This window comes from Neolamprologus brichardi, chromosome 7, assembly GCF_056152115.1.
Source record: "Neolamprologus brichardi isolate AB-2024 chromosome 7, ASM5615211v1, whole genome shotgun sequence".
Lineage (NCBI taxonomy): Eukaryota > Metazoa > Chordata > Actinopteri > Cichliformes > Cichlidae > Neolamprologus > Neolamprologus brichardi.
The window spans coordinates 24,643,453-24,660,841 of NC_142110.1; the positions used below are offsets into that span (position 1 = coordinate 24,643,453).

The 17,389-nt window shown below is 40.2% G+C and overlaps 1 protein-coding gene across 1 annotated transcript in view; it reads left to right on the plus strand.

The window, feature by feature from the left end:
- Positions 1-10,746, plus strand: part of LOC102782088 (plasma membrane calcium-transporting ATPase 1-like) — a 28,162-nt gene extending 17,416 nt beyond the window's left edge. Inside the window, exons 14-21 of the mRNA XM_006782300.2 lie at positions 378-465; positions 1,007-1,113; positions 1,280-1,471; positions 4,057-4,270; positions 5,219-5,430; positions 6,551-6,658; positions 8,588-8,767; positions 9,836-10,746. Of these exons, the coding sequence (XP_006782363.2) occupies positions 378-465; positions 1,007-1,113; positions 1,280-1,471; positions 4,057-4,270; positions 5,219-5,430; positions 6,551-6,658; positions 8,588-8,767; positions 9,836-10,219 (1,485 nt within the window). The 3' untranslated portion in view covers positions 10,220-10,746. The remainder of the gene's footprint in view (positions 1-377; positions 466-1,006; positions 1,114-1,279; positions 1,472-4,056; positions 4,271-5,218; positions 5,431-6,550; positions 6,659-8,587; positions 8,768-9,835) is intronic.
- The last annotated feature ends 6,643 nt before the right edge of the window (positions 10,747-17,389 follow it).

The following is a 17,389-nucleotide window of genomic DNA, read 5'->3' on the forward strand; positions in this document are numbered from 1 at the left end:
TTTTATGCAACAAAAAATAACTACTCAAGTGAAGTACAGATATATGAAAATTCTATTTAATTACAGTAACAAAGTAATTTTACTTTTTTACTTCCTACCTCTGTAACTTTAATTCAATTTGATTTGATCAACATGGCCTCAGTTAATGATAGTTATCTGAACAACAACAGTTATTCTATGGTAGGGTAGAGGCCCTACAATATATAAAATGTATAACCTCAATGATCTGCTCATCCCCTTGAAAATTGTGAGGAAGCATATGCTGCATCTGGTTGGAAGGTCAGCACAATTAGTCGGACAAACAGTAATTTAAATCAATATTTTGCCGTTAAAACAGAGATTTTTTTTTTGGTCTTCTCTCTCTTTTTGTTTTGCAGATTGAGCAGGAACGTCTTGATAAGATTTGGCCCAAGCTCCGAGTCCTCGCTCGATCATCTCCAACGGACAAACACACTTTGGTCAAAGGTTAGACACATCTGGATCAAAGAGGGTGGGTGGGGCAGGAGACAGTTAGTGACAAGGGGTAGATTGAACCATTGAGAGAAGGACAATTTATGTTTACAGGAAAATTTGTACACAAGAAGGTTCATTTTGAGTTACATAAATATGAATATTAAAAGCAATAAAAATTAAACCTTACAAAGTAAATATAAGTACATGTAGAAAGAAATTGAAAGGCAGCTTATGTTAAAGTTGATCCTTTGACACTATTAAACATTAGTAAGGTATTAGTAATTATTGAATTCATTATTTGTAAAGCATTTCGTTTTGTAACCAAGACTCTAAAAGTCAAAAGAAAAGAAAAGCAAACACCCATTTTTAACATTTCATTTATCAGTTACATCCAAATCCAAGGAAATATTGATTAAGCATTCTAAAAACGTAATTTTGAAAATGGATTCTATCAGGAGTAATGCTTTACAAATAATGAATAACGTATTTACTCATACCTTATTAATGCTCAAAAATGTGTAGTCATTATAACACATATCACTTGTCTTTTCAGGAATTATTGACAGCACAGTCTTTGAGCAGAGGCAGGTTGTTGCAGTAACTGGAGATGGAACAAATGATGGTCCTGCCCTAAAAAAAGCAGATGTTGGCTTTGCTATGGTAACTTCAGCAGTCATCAAAAGTCAATGTATTTTAACATTTAGTTACATGTTGTTATAGCATTTTTGCAATGGTGTTTAATATTAAATGCTATTAAATATTGAATATTATTTGCACTGATAATAACGATAGGTTCGTAAACTAGCATACATGCTATGATCTGCAGGGCATCGCAGGGACGGATGTGGCTAAGGAGGCGTCTGACATCATCCTGACAGACGATAATTTCAGCAGCATTGTTAAGGCTGTTATGTGGGGCAGGAATGTCTACGACAGCATATCTAAATTCTTGCAGTTCCAGCTCACCGTCAATGTGGTTGCTGTCATTGTGGCCTTTACCGGAGCCTGCATCACCCAGGTCAGAGCCACCTTAAAACCTCCACTGTCTATCTGTGACTGACTTTAACCGCATGTACTGTACATTTATTTAGCTAAATTTTAAAATGCAATTTTCTTGGCATTTCTGTAAATACTTTGGAGTAAATGGCTAAAACCCAACTGGGTCTGCATAAATATAGAGGGTAAACCCCAGTGCAAGAAGTGGGACAGTTCTTGGTGCATGAAATATCACTTCTTTGATGAAGAATGACCCAGAGCTTGAGAGTGAGAGATACTAGCTAAATATAATTGGGTTTACCTCAATGTATGCTCAGCACTTGAGTTCTGGAACCAGTCGCTTGGAGAAGCTTTGTACTCTATTCAGCTCTGGACTGGAGGTGGAGACTGTGTATATTTGTATATCCCAGTTTAGTGGGCAGTCACTAAACTGAGACAAGTTGCTGTGTGTGAGATAGAAAGAAAGTGCTTGTGTACCATTGGGTTGTTAAAAAACTATCATTTCTGCCTATATAGTTATTGAGAGCTCAGAGTATTTTTGACTCCCTGGGTGGGGTCCTGGAAGGTGCCCCTACTGGGGACTCCATTGTCCTGCGGGTGGACCTTAATGCTTATGTGGGTAATGACTATGACTCCTGTAAGGGTGTGACAGGGAGGAATGGCCTGCTGGATCTGAACCCAAGTGGTGCTGTTATTGGACTTCTGTGCCTAACTTATATCATGTCTAACTATATGGTGCTTATAAGTACACCTTGCACCAGGAATTATGATCATGAGCCATAGCTCTCATATGGGGTAAGGGATGGGTGGGGCTTAACACACAAGATACTTAACACTGTTTTTTCTGATATGTTCATTAAAATGTGAATATATATGAACATTAGAAAGCACTCAGACATAGAAAAAGTGCTTGTGTGAATAGATTAACAAGAGTATCCAGAGCCAGAAGTATCCCATACTTCCTGTATAACTGGATATATTATATAGGAGATATAAGTATAAGAAAGAACCCTTTGTCGCTTGTACTCTTTGTAATATTTATGGAAAGAATTTCTAAGTGCAGCCAAGTATCAGACATGGCCAGTTCCATTTTGCAGATGGTACAATTCTATTACTCTTACTGAACAGTACCTGGGTCAATACCTTGCAGTGAGTATAAAGTGACTGGGGTGACAATTAGCACATCAAATTCTGAGACCATGGTTCTCAACTGGAGAGCCCGCTCTGGGTAAATGCACTGCACCTCTTATATAGTGCTAGTTCTACTCTATTTGAGCACTCAAAGCACTTTATACAACTTGCCTTATTCACCCATTCACACAAGTACTTTCTTTGTAAGCTCTTTCTATCTAACATTCACACAGCAACTTGGGGTTAGTTTCTTTGGCATGCAGACTGAAGCAGAGAGGGATTGGACCACCAGGGATTGGACCCGCTCTGTCTCCTGAGCTACAGCCTCCCCAGAGGAGCTCAAGTATCTTGGGCTCTTGTTTACAGGCAAAGAAATACAAGAGTGGGAAGTGGACTGAAAAACAGGTGTAGCATCTGCAGTGTTGTAGATGCCCATTGCCTGTTGTGGTGAAGCATGTGAGTGCAGAGTGCAATAACATTCTTACCCTGCCCCATGGACACAAACTATGGACTGTGTCAAAAAGAATGAGATCATAGATTTAAGTGGGAAATTAGCTTTCCCTGAAGAGTGTCTGGGATCTCCCTTAGAGATGTAGTGAAGTGTTCAGTCATTTGGGAGGGACTCAGAGTACAGCTACTACTAATCCACAATAAAAGAAGGATGATGACCCTGGGGCAGACCCCTGACATACTGGTGGCTTGGACTGTGTCTGCCACATATGTGCAGCCACATATAAAAAAATATAGCATATAAAATATAGCATATATCGCATTTTACATCATAAATTCAGAATGAGAAAATTTTGAGGTATGGTTTTTACAATTGAGGTTCATGGTTTTGTGTATTTTAGTGCATATTTATTCCTGACTTAGTGACCGTTGTGTATAAGCTATATTTTGTGTAGCCTGTACATAATGTTGGTCAGGTAAGCTTGTTTTAAATGTCCTATAGAAATAAGTACAGAAGTACTTGAGTTGACTTTATTTTGACTACAACAACCAGACGAGATCACTTGAAAAGGATTCAGACAAACTGGGTGAACATTTTAATTTGGTTGGATGCGTAGAAATGAGTAGACATGATATTACTTCCATGCACCTATCAGAGTTTAGCAACGTTTAAATCTTAAGTTATTGCAGAGATGGTTATGGGTTTACAACATGAGTTATAAATTACTGAAGGCATTGGAACCTCTTGAATGTTGAGTGCTTACATGAAGAACATCACAATCAATATCCTTCCTGAGAATTATCTAAGAAGCCTGGAAAGAAAATGCCTGAGAATTAACAAACTAAATTCTCAATACCAATTCCCATCCTAATATTTTTAATTGATGCTTTGTGTATATAATCAAAACCATAATTTTAAATTCTGTTTGTAAATGTTTATTCATAGGTGTCTTTTCTGTCTGTTTATGCTTTTTGGATTTAATGGATGATTTTCCTCTTCTAAATACCATACAAAAATGTTTCCAGGACTCTCCTCTGAAAGCTGTGCAGATGTTATGGGTGAACCTCATCATGGACACATTTGCTTCGCTGGCCCTTGCCACGGAGCCACCGACTGAGGCACTGCTGCTCAGGAACCCATACGGCCGCAAGAAGCCACTCATCTCCCGCACCATGATGAAGAACATTCTGGGACATGGCGTCTACCAGCTGACCATAATCTTCACCCTACTCTTTGCTGGTCAGTGAACACATCACACAAGACCAGCTTTACCCTTCTTTGTTAGGGTGGCCATATTAGGAGATTTTATAGTACATGGCCCCATCCATAATTCTGGCTGGGTTGTAGGGTATGAAATACTTATTTCACTTAATGACATGCACATTAATTTATAACTTAAGGTGCCTGCAGCAATAGTGGTGACACAGCGTAAGTCAAATCAGGACCAATCAAAATGGGAAAGATACAGATACAGGTGTAAATACACCCAAGTTATACTGAGGAAGCAGTTTGATCCAGATTGTTTGGGTACATGTGACCATATTCTTTTAACAATGTGTAAAGGTGATCTGGGCACTTTATTACTGCACAAGCAATAATAAAGGGCAGTATGATGAATGACTTGGTTTAATTTTGGGTCAGGTTGCGGGTCTGGTAATAATAACTGGATTATTGGTTAGTTCCATAACCCGACTGTAGTTGGTGGGTTGGTAGGTGCGGAAGGATATAACAGGACAGCTTCTTGCTAATGGAAGTAATGCATTAATAATGCATGTTTATTTGCATACAGAACAGGAATGTCAGCTTCAGTTCCAAATGTGAAGATACCTTCCAATGCCAGGTGTGAACTGACACACTTAGGGCTCTCCACGTGTGATCAGATCAGCCAAGATGAATGTTAATGCTGAGCGTTTATCACAGCTCTCCCTTCAGTCACACATCTTTGTACTGTATTTTACATTATGTCCATATATGTAATAATCTTATGTCTTTTTGCTTGTAGTTTGTTGTCCTTGTAAACAAACTTTACGAAAGCTGATTCTTAGAGGGATTTTAATAGGTTTTGTGTGGCAAATGTCACTAAAGTATTGCTTGAAAATGTCTCAGTATTTACTTATTTTTTAAAAAATTAAAATTTTTGAAAAATATACAGACTTCATGTTCAGTGACCTTTGATCCTCCTTACAGGTGAGACGCTGTTTGACATCGACAGTGGCAGGAATGCCCCGCTTCACGCCCCGCCCTCTGAGCACTATACCATCGTGTTCAATACTTTTGTCCTCATGCAGATCTTCAATGAGTTCAATGCCCGCAAGATCCATGGAGAGAGAAACGTTTTTGAGGGTGTCTTCAGAAACCCCATCTTCTGCTCCATCATCTTCGGAACCTTCATCTCACAGGTAACCCTGGAAAAAAGAAGTCGTCAGCAGAGATGGGCAGTAACGCGGTACTTGTAACGCGTTACTGTAATCCGATTACTTTTTTCAAGTAACGAGTAAAGTAAGGGATTACTATTGCAAAAACGGTAATTGGATTACCGTTACTTTCCCGTAGGAACGCTGCGTTACTGCGTTACTAAAACCATGATTTTTTGCGAGAATGTCTCATGACAGTGACGTAAGCAAGTGCGACGTTTGTGAAAACAGCTGTGTACAGAGCAACAATGGATAATATATCGAGTGCGGGAGAGAGTGTGAGCGTGCAGCGTTTAAAGCGTGGAAATACTGACCTTACTTTGAGTTTGATTCCATAAAAAGTGACATAAAAATTAGTGTCCGTTGTGCGTGGGAAGAAAACTTCTTTTTACAGCGAAAAAAACCCCTAAACTTCCGTGCAAACGCCGAGTGCGCTATGACGTAATGGGAAAGTCACAGAGAAACTCGCGGATTCTTCCACTGACCGCTGCGGCACACCTGCACCAAGGTAAACCTCCGCCCACCTGCTTTACAGGTGAAAATAGAGCAAAAGGACCGCTGAGTCTTTGACTTTATTTATTTTCTGCTGTGTTTTACTTGCATCTATTTGAAAGAGTGAGTGTAAACACAAAAAATATTTTATTTTATGTGCTGGAATGTGCAGAAAATAGGTTTAAATATTAAACAAATTTCTTCCAGTCAGAGAATGTTGCATATAATTAAATTTTTGCTTGATGCATAAAGTTAAAAGACTAAAACTAATAAAACAAGTTTTAAAAAGGGACTTTTCCATTTGATTACATTTTGTATGATGGATTATGTAGAAAAAGTAGAATTGGGCTGAAAGATCTATCGTTTTATCACCTATTCAGGTTGTAAATCGTGTTTTTAAAAAGTAACTAAGTAACTAAGTAACTAAGTAATTAATTACTTTTGAAAATAAGTAATCAGTAAAGTAACGGGATTACTTTTTGGGGGAAGTAATCAGTAATTAGTTACTGATTACTTTTTTCAAGTAACTTGACCAACACTGGTCGTCAGCCTGTTCAGACTCGATGTAATTAAAAGAATTTTCATATAATGTTGTTGCTCTGTCCTCTTGTAGTTCATAATTGTACAGTTTGGAGGTAAACCTTTTAGCTGTGTGGACCTAACCCTTGAGCAATGGCTTTGGTGCATCTTCTTGGGCCTTGGCAGTCTGCTGTGGGGACAGGTAAGAAACTGTTTTTGCTAAAATGATTTTTTTTAAATTGATTGCTGTTACAATTATTTAAAAAGAAAGCACACTTTTTTATTTCTAAGGTTTTTTGTATCAGGACATTGTCATGGTCCTGGGTCATTTGACCCAGTGTTTTGAGTTTTCCTGTGTTTTTGTTATTTTATATTATGATCTATGTATAAGTTCTCGTTGCTAGTCTTAAGTTCATTTCCATAGTGCTTGGTTATCCTGTTTTGAGTTTTTTATGGTCCCAGTTTAGTTCCTTGATTATTTAATATTTTTCCCTTGTGTCGTTGCCCTCTGTGTCTCCTTCCGTGCGTTTGTGTTTATGTGTTTCTATGAGTTCCTGTGCCTTGTTTCCCCTCCTTGTGTTTTATTCCATCATTTATATCCATCCTCCACTCCTGTGTCATGTTCCCCAGTTTCCTGTTTTATTGTGAAGGTCTCGTGTTCCCATGTTCAGCGTATTTTGTTTTGCTTCCCCTGTGGCGTCATGTTCATTTGTAGCAGCTGTGTTCCTCGCGGGTCCTCACTTCCCCCGTTATCCTTCTATGTATTTATCTCAGCATCTCGCTCGGTCCTGTGTTGCGATCTCCCTCATGGTTGTGTGTCTCTCCTTTCTCCCAGTTTAGTTTTTGTATTGCTGGCAATAAAGCTGTGTTTTTTTTGTTTTTTTTTTAATTTACTCTTTTTTTCCGTGAGTCTGCATAATCTGTAATCTGGTCCTCAGTTGGTTTAAAAAATTATTTAAGTACTTGACGAAGAACAGCGATACATGACATATTACACTGTATCATGATTAAACTAAGAACACAGAAGCACTGTATGAAGTTTACCCTTATAAGGTAAGTAGGAGCCAAGTGCTGCAAATCAGTTCCTTTTTCTTCTTCTTTTGGCTGGTCCCAAAGAAGACCAGCCACAGCAGATTGCTTTATGCCTCTCCTCCTAGTATCCTTTTCTGATACATCAACCCAGTGGATGTCCTCTTTCACTACATCCATGAATCTTCTCAGTGTTGTCAGCTAGTAGCTCTATATTCATGGTAAATGGTAAATGGACTGATTCTTATATAGCGCGGTAAATGGACTGATTCTTATATAGCGCTTTTCTACTCTTCTGAGCACTCAAAGCACTTTACACAACTTGTGCATTCACCCATTCGCACCAGCACATTTTCTAACTAACATTCATACTCCGATGGACGCATCGGAGAGCAATCTGGGGTTAGTATCTTGCCCAAGGATATTTGGCATGCAGTCTAGAGGAAGCCAGGAATCGAACCACCAACCTTCCGATCAGTAGATGACCTGCTGTACCGCCTGAGCTACAGCCATTCAGTTTCCTTTGTCCAGTATATCCACTATCCCTACTCTGCTCAAACAATCTGAGACTTGCGAGATGGTTTAGAAATGGTTTCAAACATTCCAACAGTAACTAAAGCTTCCAACAGACCTTAAAGAAATAACCACTATGACTTCATGCCTAAGACATCTGCATAATGTGTCGAAGAACTATCAACTGACACTAAAGTACAGTGAATCAATCAGGCAAGTCATTAGGAACTCTTTGTCTTTTACAATGGGAGTGGTGTTAAAAAGAAATAAAGTTAAAAGAACAACTCACATTCAAAAAGACTCACACTCACTGGCATAATTTTACCTGTGCCTACATTATGTTAACAGAAATAAAAAAGCAGACTAGTAAACGCATCAATAATAGACCACAAAAGTAGGATGCTCAATACCACAATACTTGAATAAATAAGATAAATAAGAGAATGAATGGATGGATGAATGAAGAAATAATGACCTCTTTGCAGATAATCATCATGAGACAATGGTTGCATTAAATCTTCATATTGAGGTGTCCAGGATGCGCTGCTGCTATCTTTGACAAGTGCAATATTTTTTTTAATTTTGTCAGTTGGTGTCAAGTGTCCCGACAAAGTGGCTGAAGTTTCTGAAGACAGCAGGTCATGCCACACTGCAGGAAGAGATCCCTGATGGGTCCGATGAGGGTAATGATGTGGTTGACCACGGAGACCTCGAGCTAAGCCAAGGCCACATCCTGTGGTGCCGCGGCCTGAGCCGCATCCAGACACAGGTACGATTTCAGGCTTAAAGATACATTTGTGTCTCATATGTTTTGCCAGATATGTTTTGTATAATTATCTGGTTAAAAATTCCTGAGGAGATTTAAATTTCAACTGTTACCATCAGAAATCATGATGTCATCAATTTGTGAAGTTTAAACTACAGAGTAAATCTGTCAGACAGGAAATAAAGTAATTGAATGATGTAGGACCTTATGTTTGGGCTTATTTTGATCAAACCCCCTAAGGGTTTTATTTGTTTTTTGTCACGGTCTGCCGGGGCAAGCCGTGTGGTAGTTATTTAGGACCCGGAAGCGGCAGCTCAGGTGCAGATGAGTATTTATTTACAAAAGGGAATACAACAGCAATGGCGCGGGTGAAGCAGTAACAGAAAACCTAAACTGGGCAAACTAACAAAACAAACCAGAAACGTGGAAGCAGGGAAGTCCGGGGAAATACACACAGAGAGACGGATGGAGAGACGCAGGGAGACCGAGGGGAAACAACACAGACGAACCAGCAACAACTATGACAGAAGACACGACTTAAAAACACTCAGAGAACACAGGGAGATTACACACAGGTGGGGGACACAGCTGGGAGTGATAAACGTGACGAGACTAGGGAGGCAAACTGAAAACACTCACATGAGACGCAGACCTTCACAATAAAACAGGAAACACACACACGCAAAGACACAGACTAGGAAACGTGGACTTAACACAGGAATAGATGGCAGAACAGAATACACTAAACAGGAGGAACAGAACCAAAATCACTAACAGAAAACACAAAACGCTGGGTCAAAAGGACCCAGGATCATGACAGTTTTTAGTGTTATTTTGTTATCGTTTTTATCGTTAACTCGGTTTTCCTGGGTCTTTTCACGTGTGTTATGAATAAATCTTATTTTTTTCGGTACTGGTACTAGTTTTAATTTGTTGTATTTATCCGCGACACCTTAAAGGCCGGTCCGTGAAAATATTGTCAGACATAAACCGGTCTGTGGCACAAAACAGGTTGGGGACTGCTGCTGTAAATGATCTACCTGAGTTGACTCACTGTCTCTGATCTCCCAGATCCGTGTGGTGAAAGCCTTCAGGGACAGTGTGTCTCCCTATGAAGGTCTGGAGACACCTGAATCTCGCAGTTCCATTCACAACTTCATGAATCATCCCGAGTTCCGTGTTGAAGACTCAGAACCTCAGATCCCCCTCATCGATGAAAATGAGAGTGAAGATGATCCCCCTACCAAACGAAACTCTATTTTCATCCCACCGCCACTTACTGGATTGTCCAGCCAGCCGCCTCTCCCCTTCACCCCCAACGAGAACAACAACGCCTTGGACCGTGTCATCCCGTTACATAAGGACATCTCCAGGTCTGCACTGGTCCCTCCCAACTCAGCAGGACTACCACCCTGTCCAGGAAGCCCCTTGCACAGTCTGGAAACCTCACTCTGAAGCCCCTCCCCCTTACCTGAACACTTCCTGTTACTAAAGTATGTTCGTACTGTGTTTTTTATGGTCAGAATTCTGGTTCTTCTGGGAGCCACGGAAGGGAAAAATTAAAAAGAGACTCACCAAATTGTTCCAACCAAGAGTTCATCTGCAGAAATGCTTCCAGATGTGCTTTTGTTCTGTGACAGCGACTCACACAGACTGTTTCCTTTTTTAATAGAAATGAACTTCTTGTTACTTAGGAGAATGTTGTTTGTGCAGGGAACAATGAGTAATCAGTTCTGATTGTGTACATATTCTGTTAATGTAGTTTTAAATGTGGGATGTTGCAGTTTTTCAGCAGACCAGCTGATGGGAGCCAGTAGTGATGGTTCATGTTAGTGTTTTGTTAAGGATCTGTCACTGAAATGTTTAGTATTTTGTGTTGTAGAGAGAAAGTTTTGAGGGAGATGTTTAATGTTGAATTTTATTTTAGTGTGGTTTTAGATTGAAAAGGTTACAAAAAAAGTTATTAAAAGTTTCAAAAAATAGACTTTGAGAACTGGATAACTTTGGTAAAGCATTACATCAGACAAAAGAAGAGTTGTAGCAGTTATCAAAAGTCTCTTCAAATATTTTCACAATGAATTCACTGGATTATAGAGCCTTCCAGTCTCAGGCTTTACTTCACACACATTTCCTAAGATACGCCGTTAGACAGTATGTGACAGCACAACACTGAAATGTCGTCATCATTCTTCATCTATGTGTCAAAAATTTAACAAAGAAAAAGTGGGATTAAAAAAAAGGTAATGCTACTGAAATATGTATGTTTTGTTTTGTTTTTTGCAAAAAGACGATTCTTTACAATATTTTAGAAAAAATACAAACATGTAAATAAGGTTACAAAAATGTAATATTTCAAGGATAACATTACACTTGCAAAAAATAAAAATGGGGGGAATTTGACAAACAAAACAAACAAATAAAACATGTTCAGTGTAAAAATAAAGCTCATATTTTCATCTAGCCATATTTCACTCTATCCTATAGCATGTCTGTGAAGGTTCTCAGTCATCCAGGTCATTGGACCATGGTGCACCTTCCCTTATCAGCTGGTAATATAGTGATGTTGTGGTCTTTGCTCAGGGAAGCGACGGTGCACCGTGCCCCTGAACGCAACGGATTACCACACAAAGATTACTACTCTCCTCAGTGACAGCAATACCTACGAAGCCTTAAAGCGAGACCCCACAAGCAGCTACAAAAAGAAAGTTATAACTTGCCTTCAAGACCTTGAAAAGGACAAAATCATTGACCGCCTCACATATCACCGGCTTTACCCCGGGGATGCCATACCCTGCATTTACGGACTTCCTAAGATCCACAATGAAGGTGTCCCACTCAGACCCATAGTCAGTAGCATAAACTTAGCTACTTACAACATTTCAAAACACCTTGCTACCATCCTGGCACCTCTTGTGGTGAACACCCAACATAACATCAAGAACTCCACCGACTTCAACGAAGAGGTCCAGAAACTTACCCTGGATCCAGATGAAACCATAGTGTCCTTTGATGTAGTCTCTCTCTTCACTTGCATACCCACCACGGAGGCCATGGAGACTGTCAGAAAACAACTACAAGAAGACAGCTCCTTGGAAGACAGGACCAACTTCACACCCGATCAGATCTGCACACTGTTAGACCTCTGCCTTACCACTACATATTTCAAATACATCGATGGCTTCTACAGACAAAAACATGGCTGCGCCATGGGCTCCCCCGTGTCACCTATTGTAGCCAACCTTTACATGGAAGAAGAGGAGAGAAAGGCTCTTGGCTCTTTTAAAGGGAGAGTACCCAGCCACTGGTACAGATATGTAGACAACACCTGGGTCAAAATCAAGACACAAGAAGTGGAATCCTTCACTGCGCAAATTAACGCCATGGATAAAAACATCAAGTTCACCAGGGAAGACACAAAGGACAACTGTTTGCCTTTCCTGGACTGCGCTGTGCACATTGAAGAGAATGGCAACCTCAACATTGAAGTTTATCGGAAGCCCACACACGCGGACCAGTACCTCCTCTTTGACTCCCATTACCCTCTGGAACACAAACTTGGAGTAATCAGGACCCTACACCACCGGGCAGAACATGTTCCCTCTAAGCCTGAAGGGAAAAAGAAGGAACACACACATGTAAAGGAAGCACTTAAAACATGCGGTTATCCTAATTGGGCGTTTATAAAGTCAGCAAAGATGCACAGAAAAGAAGATCAGACACCAGCGAGGGAGGATAAGAAAGACAGACACAACAATGTTGTCATCCCCTATGTAGCCAGTGTATCAGAAAAACTTAGGAGAGTTTTCTCCAAGCATGACATCCCGGTGCATTTCAGACCCAGCAACATGCTCAGACAAAAACTGGTTCACCCCAAAGACAAAACCCAAAAACACAAACTTAACAATGTGGTGTATGCTGTACAGTGCAGCGAGGAATGCCCAGACCTCTACATTGGAGAGACCAAACAGCCACTTCACAAGCGCATGGCACAACACAGAAGAGCCACCTCCACAGGACAAGACTCATCTGTCCATCTGCATCTAAAGGACAAAGGACACTCTTTCGAGGATGCCAATGTTCACATTTTGCACAGAGAGGACAGATGGTTTGAAAGAGGAGTGAAAGAAGCCATTTACATCCACTGTGAGCGACCATCTTTGAACAGAGGCGGTGGTTTACGACACCAACTGTCTGCCATCTATAATCCAGTTTTGAGATCCCTTCCCAGACACCTTAACGCCCACTCACATCCTGGGCCATCTGACCTCAGGAAATCACATGATAGGGTGGGGCCAGGTTTCACAATGAGCGCACCCGAAACCCTGGCTGATTGGGACCCACACCCATTTTCACACCTTGGCTCAGGTGATCAGAGGATCATCAGGGGGTCCTTTTGTCCCTCTGTGGGGGGATACTCCCACTAGGTTTAAATCTGGGACTCTCCACCATTTGACCTTAGAACTGAAGAAGCTTCTCGGATGAGAGGTGAAACGTCTTCAAGCAACTTAAACAAGTCCAGACGCTTTTCTTTCCAAGCTCCTTAGACTATCCTATAGCATGTGGTTCCGTTACACTGAGCATGTTCTCCTTCAGTACAACCAGAAATCTTCTCTGTCGTCTCTGTGGTTCAATATATCCATTATCCCACCTCTGCACATATCCAAACCATCTCAGTCTTGCCTCTGACTCCAAATCACTCAGCCTGATCTGTCCATCAGATATACTATGAACCCTGACACTTGTCTCCACCCACTCCACTCCGACTGGATTCTCTTTCATCTTTTGCAATGCTCTTTCTTCACTAGGAGGCATACTCCTGCTCAGAGATTGTCAGTTCTTTCCCATAGCTGTAATGAATGCTTGATCAGCTTGAACCCTCTGTGCAGCTCTGCAAATCAGCAGTACGCTTCTTCATTCCTCAGGCATCCTCACTCTCTCCCTAACCTTAATTTTGTTTAAAAGTTCCACTGCTCTCTGCCCCCAGACATGTCCATACATCCATAGTCTGGATGAATGTGAATGGACCAACCGCTTTTCCACTTCATCCTCTGAGCTGCTCTCGCTTCTGACTTAAAAATTCACTGCACTTCCTCACGTTTATCCATTGTTTTCTCTATTCTATTCATCTGCTCCTCAAAGTACTATTTCCATCTTGTCAACCCATGCACTTCACTTTATTCATTTCCATCTCTATTCTTAATCACGGGTGCTGCACATCCTCTCCAGTGCAATCTCTCTGCCAAGCCAGTCGATCTTCTGTAACCTTGTCTTCAACTCCCCCAACACTATTAACATTCATATTCAAGATTACTCCAACTCCATTTCACTTCCTATCTACACCATGGTACACCAGTCTGATTCCATGAAATTGTCCTTCTTTACGAGCCCTATATTTGATTTGGCCAACATCTTACATCAGATCCTCTTGCTGGTGCAACCCTTTTCTTTTATCCTGGCTTGGGATGAGCACTAAGAGTCCCCTCATTCAACTTTATTGTATAGAACATAGAACAGGAAATTATAACACACATTTCACCAAAGAGTTAAAGAAATCTCTTTGTCATGGACATAGAAAGTTGTCCCAGAGTGATCCCTGTGAGACACCTGGTGGGCAAATACAGACTTGACAAAAAGAAAAAAAAAGTCAAGAGGTTGACCTGTTAAACTCCAAGAGTCAATTCTGAGGTTTCTGCTCAAAAATAACATGCCCAAAATTAATACAGTATTTCTCTGCATGACGTCATGTCTCATGATGTGGGAGGTCAATGCCACAGGCCTGTAATCCAGGGGACCTGGCGTCTTTGGTACAGGGACGAGGCATGATGTCTTCCACAGCACTGCGACCCTCTGCAGACTCAGACTCAACACGAACAGTTTATGAAAGACTCCACAAAGCTGGGGCCACAGGCCTTGAGGAAGCGGGGACTCGCCCCTTCTGGTCCAGCAGACTTGCCTGAGTGGAGTCTCCTCATTTGCATCTGAACCTGGTCGTGAGTGAAAGTGATAGGTGGGGGAAGGGTGCCAGGATTTTCACCAGAGGCAACAGTGCTATGTGGAGAGAAAGGGAGACACAGTGGTGTGGCTCTCTCTCCCTATATATATGGATCGATGGCTCGATGGATGGATGGATAGATAGATAGATAGATAGATAGATAGATAGATAGATAGACAGACAGACAGACAGACAGACAGACACAGACAGACAGACAGACAGACAGATAGATATTTTAGATATTGACTTTCCAGGTTTTTTATTTCTTGTATGATACTTCTTAACTAAACAATAAGAACAAGTAGAAATAACAAGGTATAAATTGAAAATCTTCCAAACACATAATGTTTGGAAGATGAAACTTTTTTAAAAAAGGCACGTGATTTTGAAAGGGGTCACCTGGCTAAATACAGCTGTAGGTGGAACTGTCCAAATTAAGATCAGGATATGGTGTCACTCATGGGGCATTGGTATCAGTGACAAAAGAGACAGATAGAAAATAGAAAATCATGGAATTTCATTCCCATTCACTATGGCATTTAACTGCCATTCACACTGCTACTAATAATGAGGATAAAGAAGAAGGCAATAACAACATATGTTGACGTTGTTTCTTTGGAAAAATCTGACCAATTAAAAAATAAATACAAATTGTGTCTTTAAGCAAAGCCAGCTATCAACAATAGTCCATATTACTTTTTAAAAAAGTAAAACACAATCTTATTCGTAATCCTTTCTAATAATGCAAGCCCATTCATGCTACAAAAACATGTGGAAGGTAGAAACTCATGGAAGCCTTTTGAAAATGTGTTATCAATAAGGAGAAGAGGAGACAGGGAATGTCAATTCTTTCATGAAAATTCACTGGTTCCTATTTATTCACAGAAGTAAACACAAAGCCTACATGTTTGCTGTATTCACAGAGCTCAAGGAATATAATATCAAGTGACACTATGACACAAATCACACGAAAAGTACAACAACTTGCAAGGCCAACCGAGAACAGAAAAGATGAGTTGTTGATAGGTTTGAGGAAGCAACAAAAGGATCAGCGATGCAGCTGTGAAAGCTGGCCATATTGCTGTCAGCAAGATAACATCGGCTCCAAAAGCATACTCCGACATGTAACAGGCATTTGCCAAGATCAACTTGACACGAAGCTCTGTGACGGATCGCTCGCTGTTCTCACTATTCACAGTCAGTGCTTTTATCTGCCCACCGACATCCAGCTTGAGGTAATGGACATGCAATGTGAATGTGATTTAGAAAATGAAGGATAAATTTGGACGCATTTGGAACTACTTACCTTTGTGAACATTTTTTTCTGTAATGAACCATAAAACTGCCTTCCAGGCTCAAACAAAAGCACCTCAGTGACATTCTGGCAGCTCCACAGGAGTTCATTCATAATATTGATGCGTGTGTAAAGGCAAAGAAGTGCCAGGTTTCAGGGGCAAGTTAAACAGTAAGTACTGTCTTCATGCAGAAATCTGCCTCAGAGGGTTTTCTTCCCTTACTGGAAAACAGTTCTCTAACGTTTCCTTAAATTTTCCTTGAGCTGCATACATTTAACACAGGAAATTTATGTATTTCTATATTTTGACAAGTGTTTAGTCCATACGAAAACAAAAACATATCAATTTCCAAAGACATGCTGTTAGACACTGGCTTGCAAAAACATAGCTCACTAAATGCAAGTTAAAAAAATGTACTTGCACTTCTTTACATTAAAAAAGGTGAACTATTCGAACGCATTGTTTAAAAAAAAATGTCCTTATGGTTGTCTGGCTCTCTTGATATCAAATTAGGCTCTTTGTAGCCCGCAAGTTAAAACGAGCTAGGTAAAGGTAAGTAGGTTAGGTAAAGGCTGGGTAAAGGTTTCCAGTTTGTTTTGAAGCAACATATTCCACTGATGGATTTTACTGATATCTGTGTAATTATTTAATTGAAGTTCAGAGTCCCTTTCGCGTCTGTCATAATGTTTTACAGTCTCCAGTATCAGTTGGCAGTATTTTTTTTTTTAATCACTAGCGGTAACAGTAGATTATGTGTGTGTTTTTCTCTTGCTGTTTCCCTGTTTCCCTCTGACAACGTTTTTTTCTGCTAACCTGGGCTAAATTACAAGTTAATAATTAACTGTTAAAGAAGTGTTCATTGTTCACTGACACCGCTACTGCAAAAAAGGGGCAATAAAACTAGAGGACAGGGGCACAAGATGAAGGCACATAGTGAATCAAAAAATCAAATTAAATGAACAGCAGGGTGAGCAGAGGTCCCATGATTTTCACTCCATAATTTCTACCACATTGATTTCATGAGTCACAAATGCCTCACTAATGTATATAATAATGTTTTTAATGAATTTATGACACGTTGATTAACTATGACACATTTACATTAAGAATAGATGCTACAATATGTTGCATTTATATAAAATCTAAAGGTTCAAACTTTTTAGCTTTTGATTTATACTTGAAATTTCTTTTTCCATAAGGTGTACGCTGTGCTGGTTCTGTGTGACGGCTCCTTTGTAATAGGCTGATAAGGCTGAATATTACGTGCTTTACTGATAAAAAAAATCATTCGATTTTATTATAGGTGCTTTCCACCATGTTCTTGTCTTTTTGCTACGC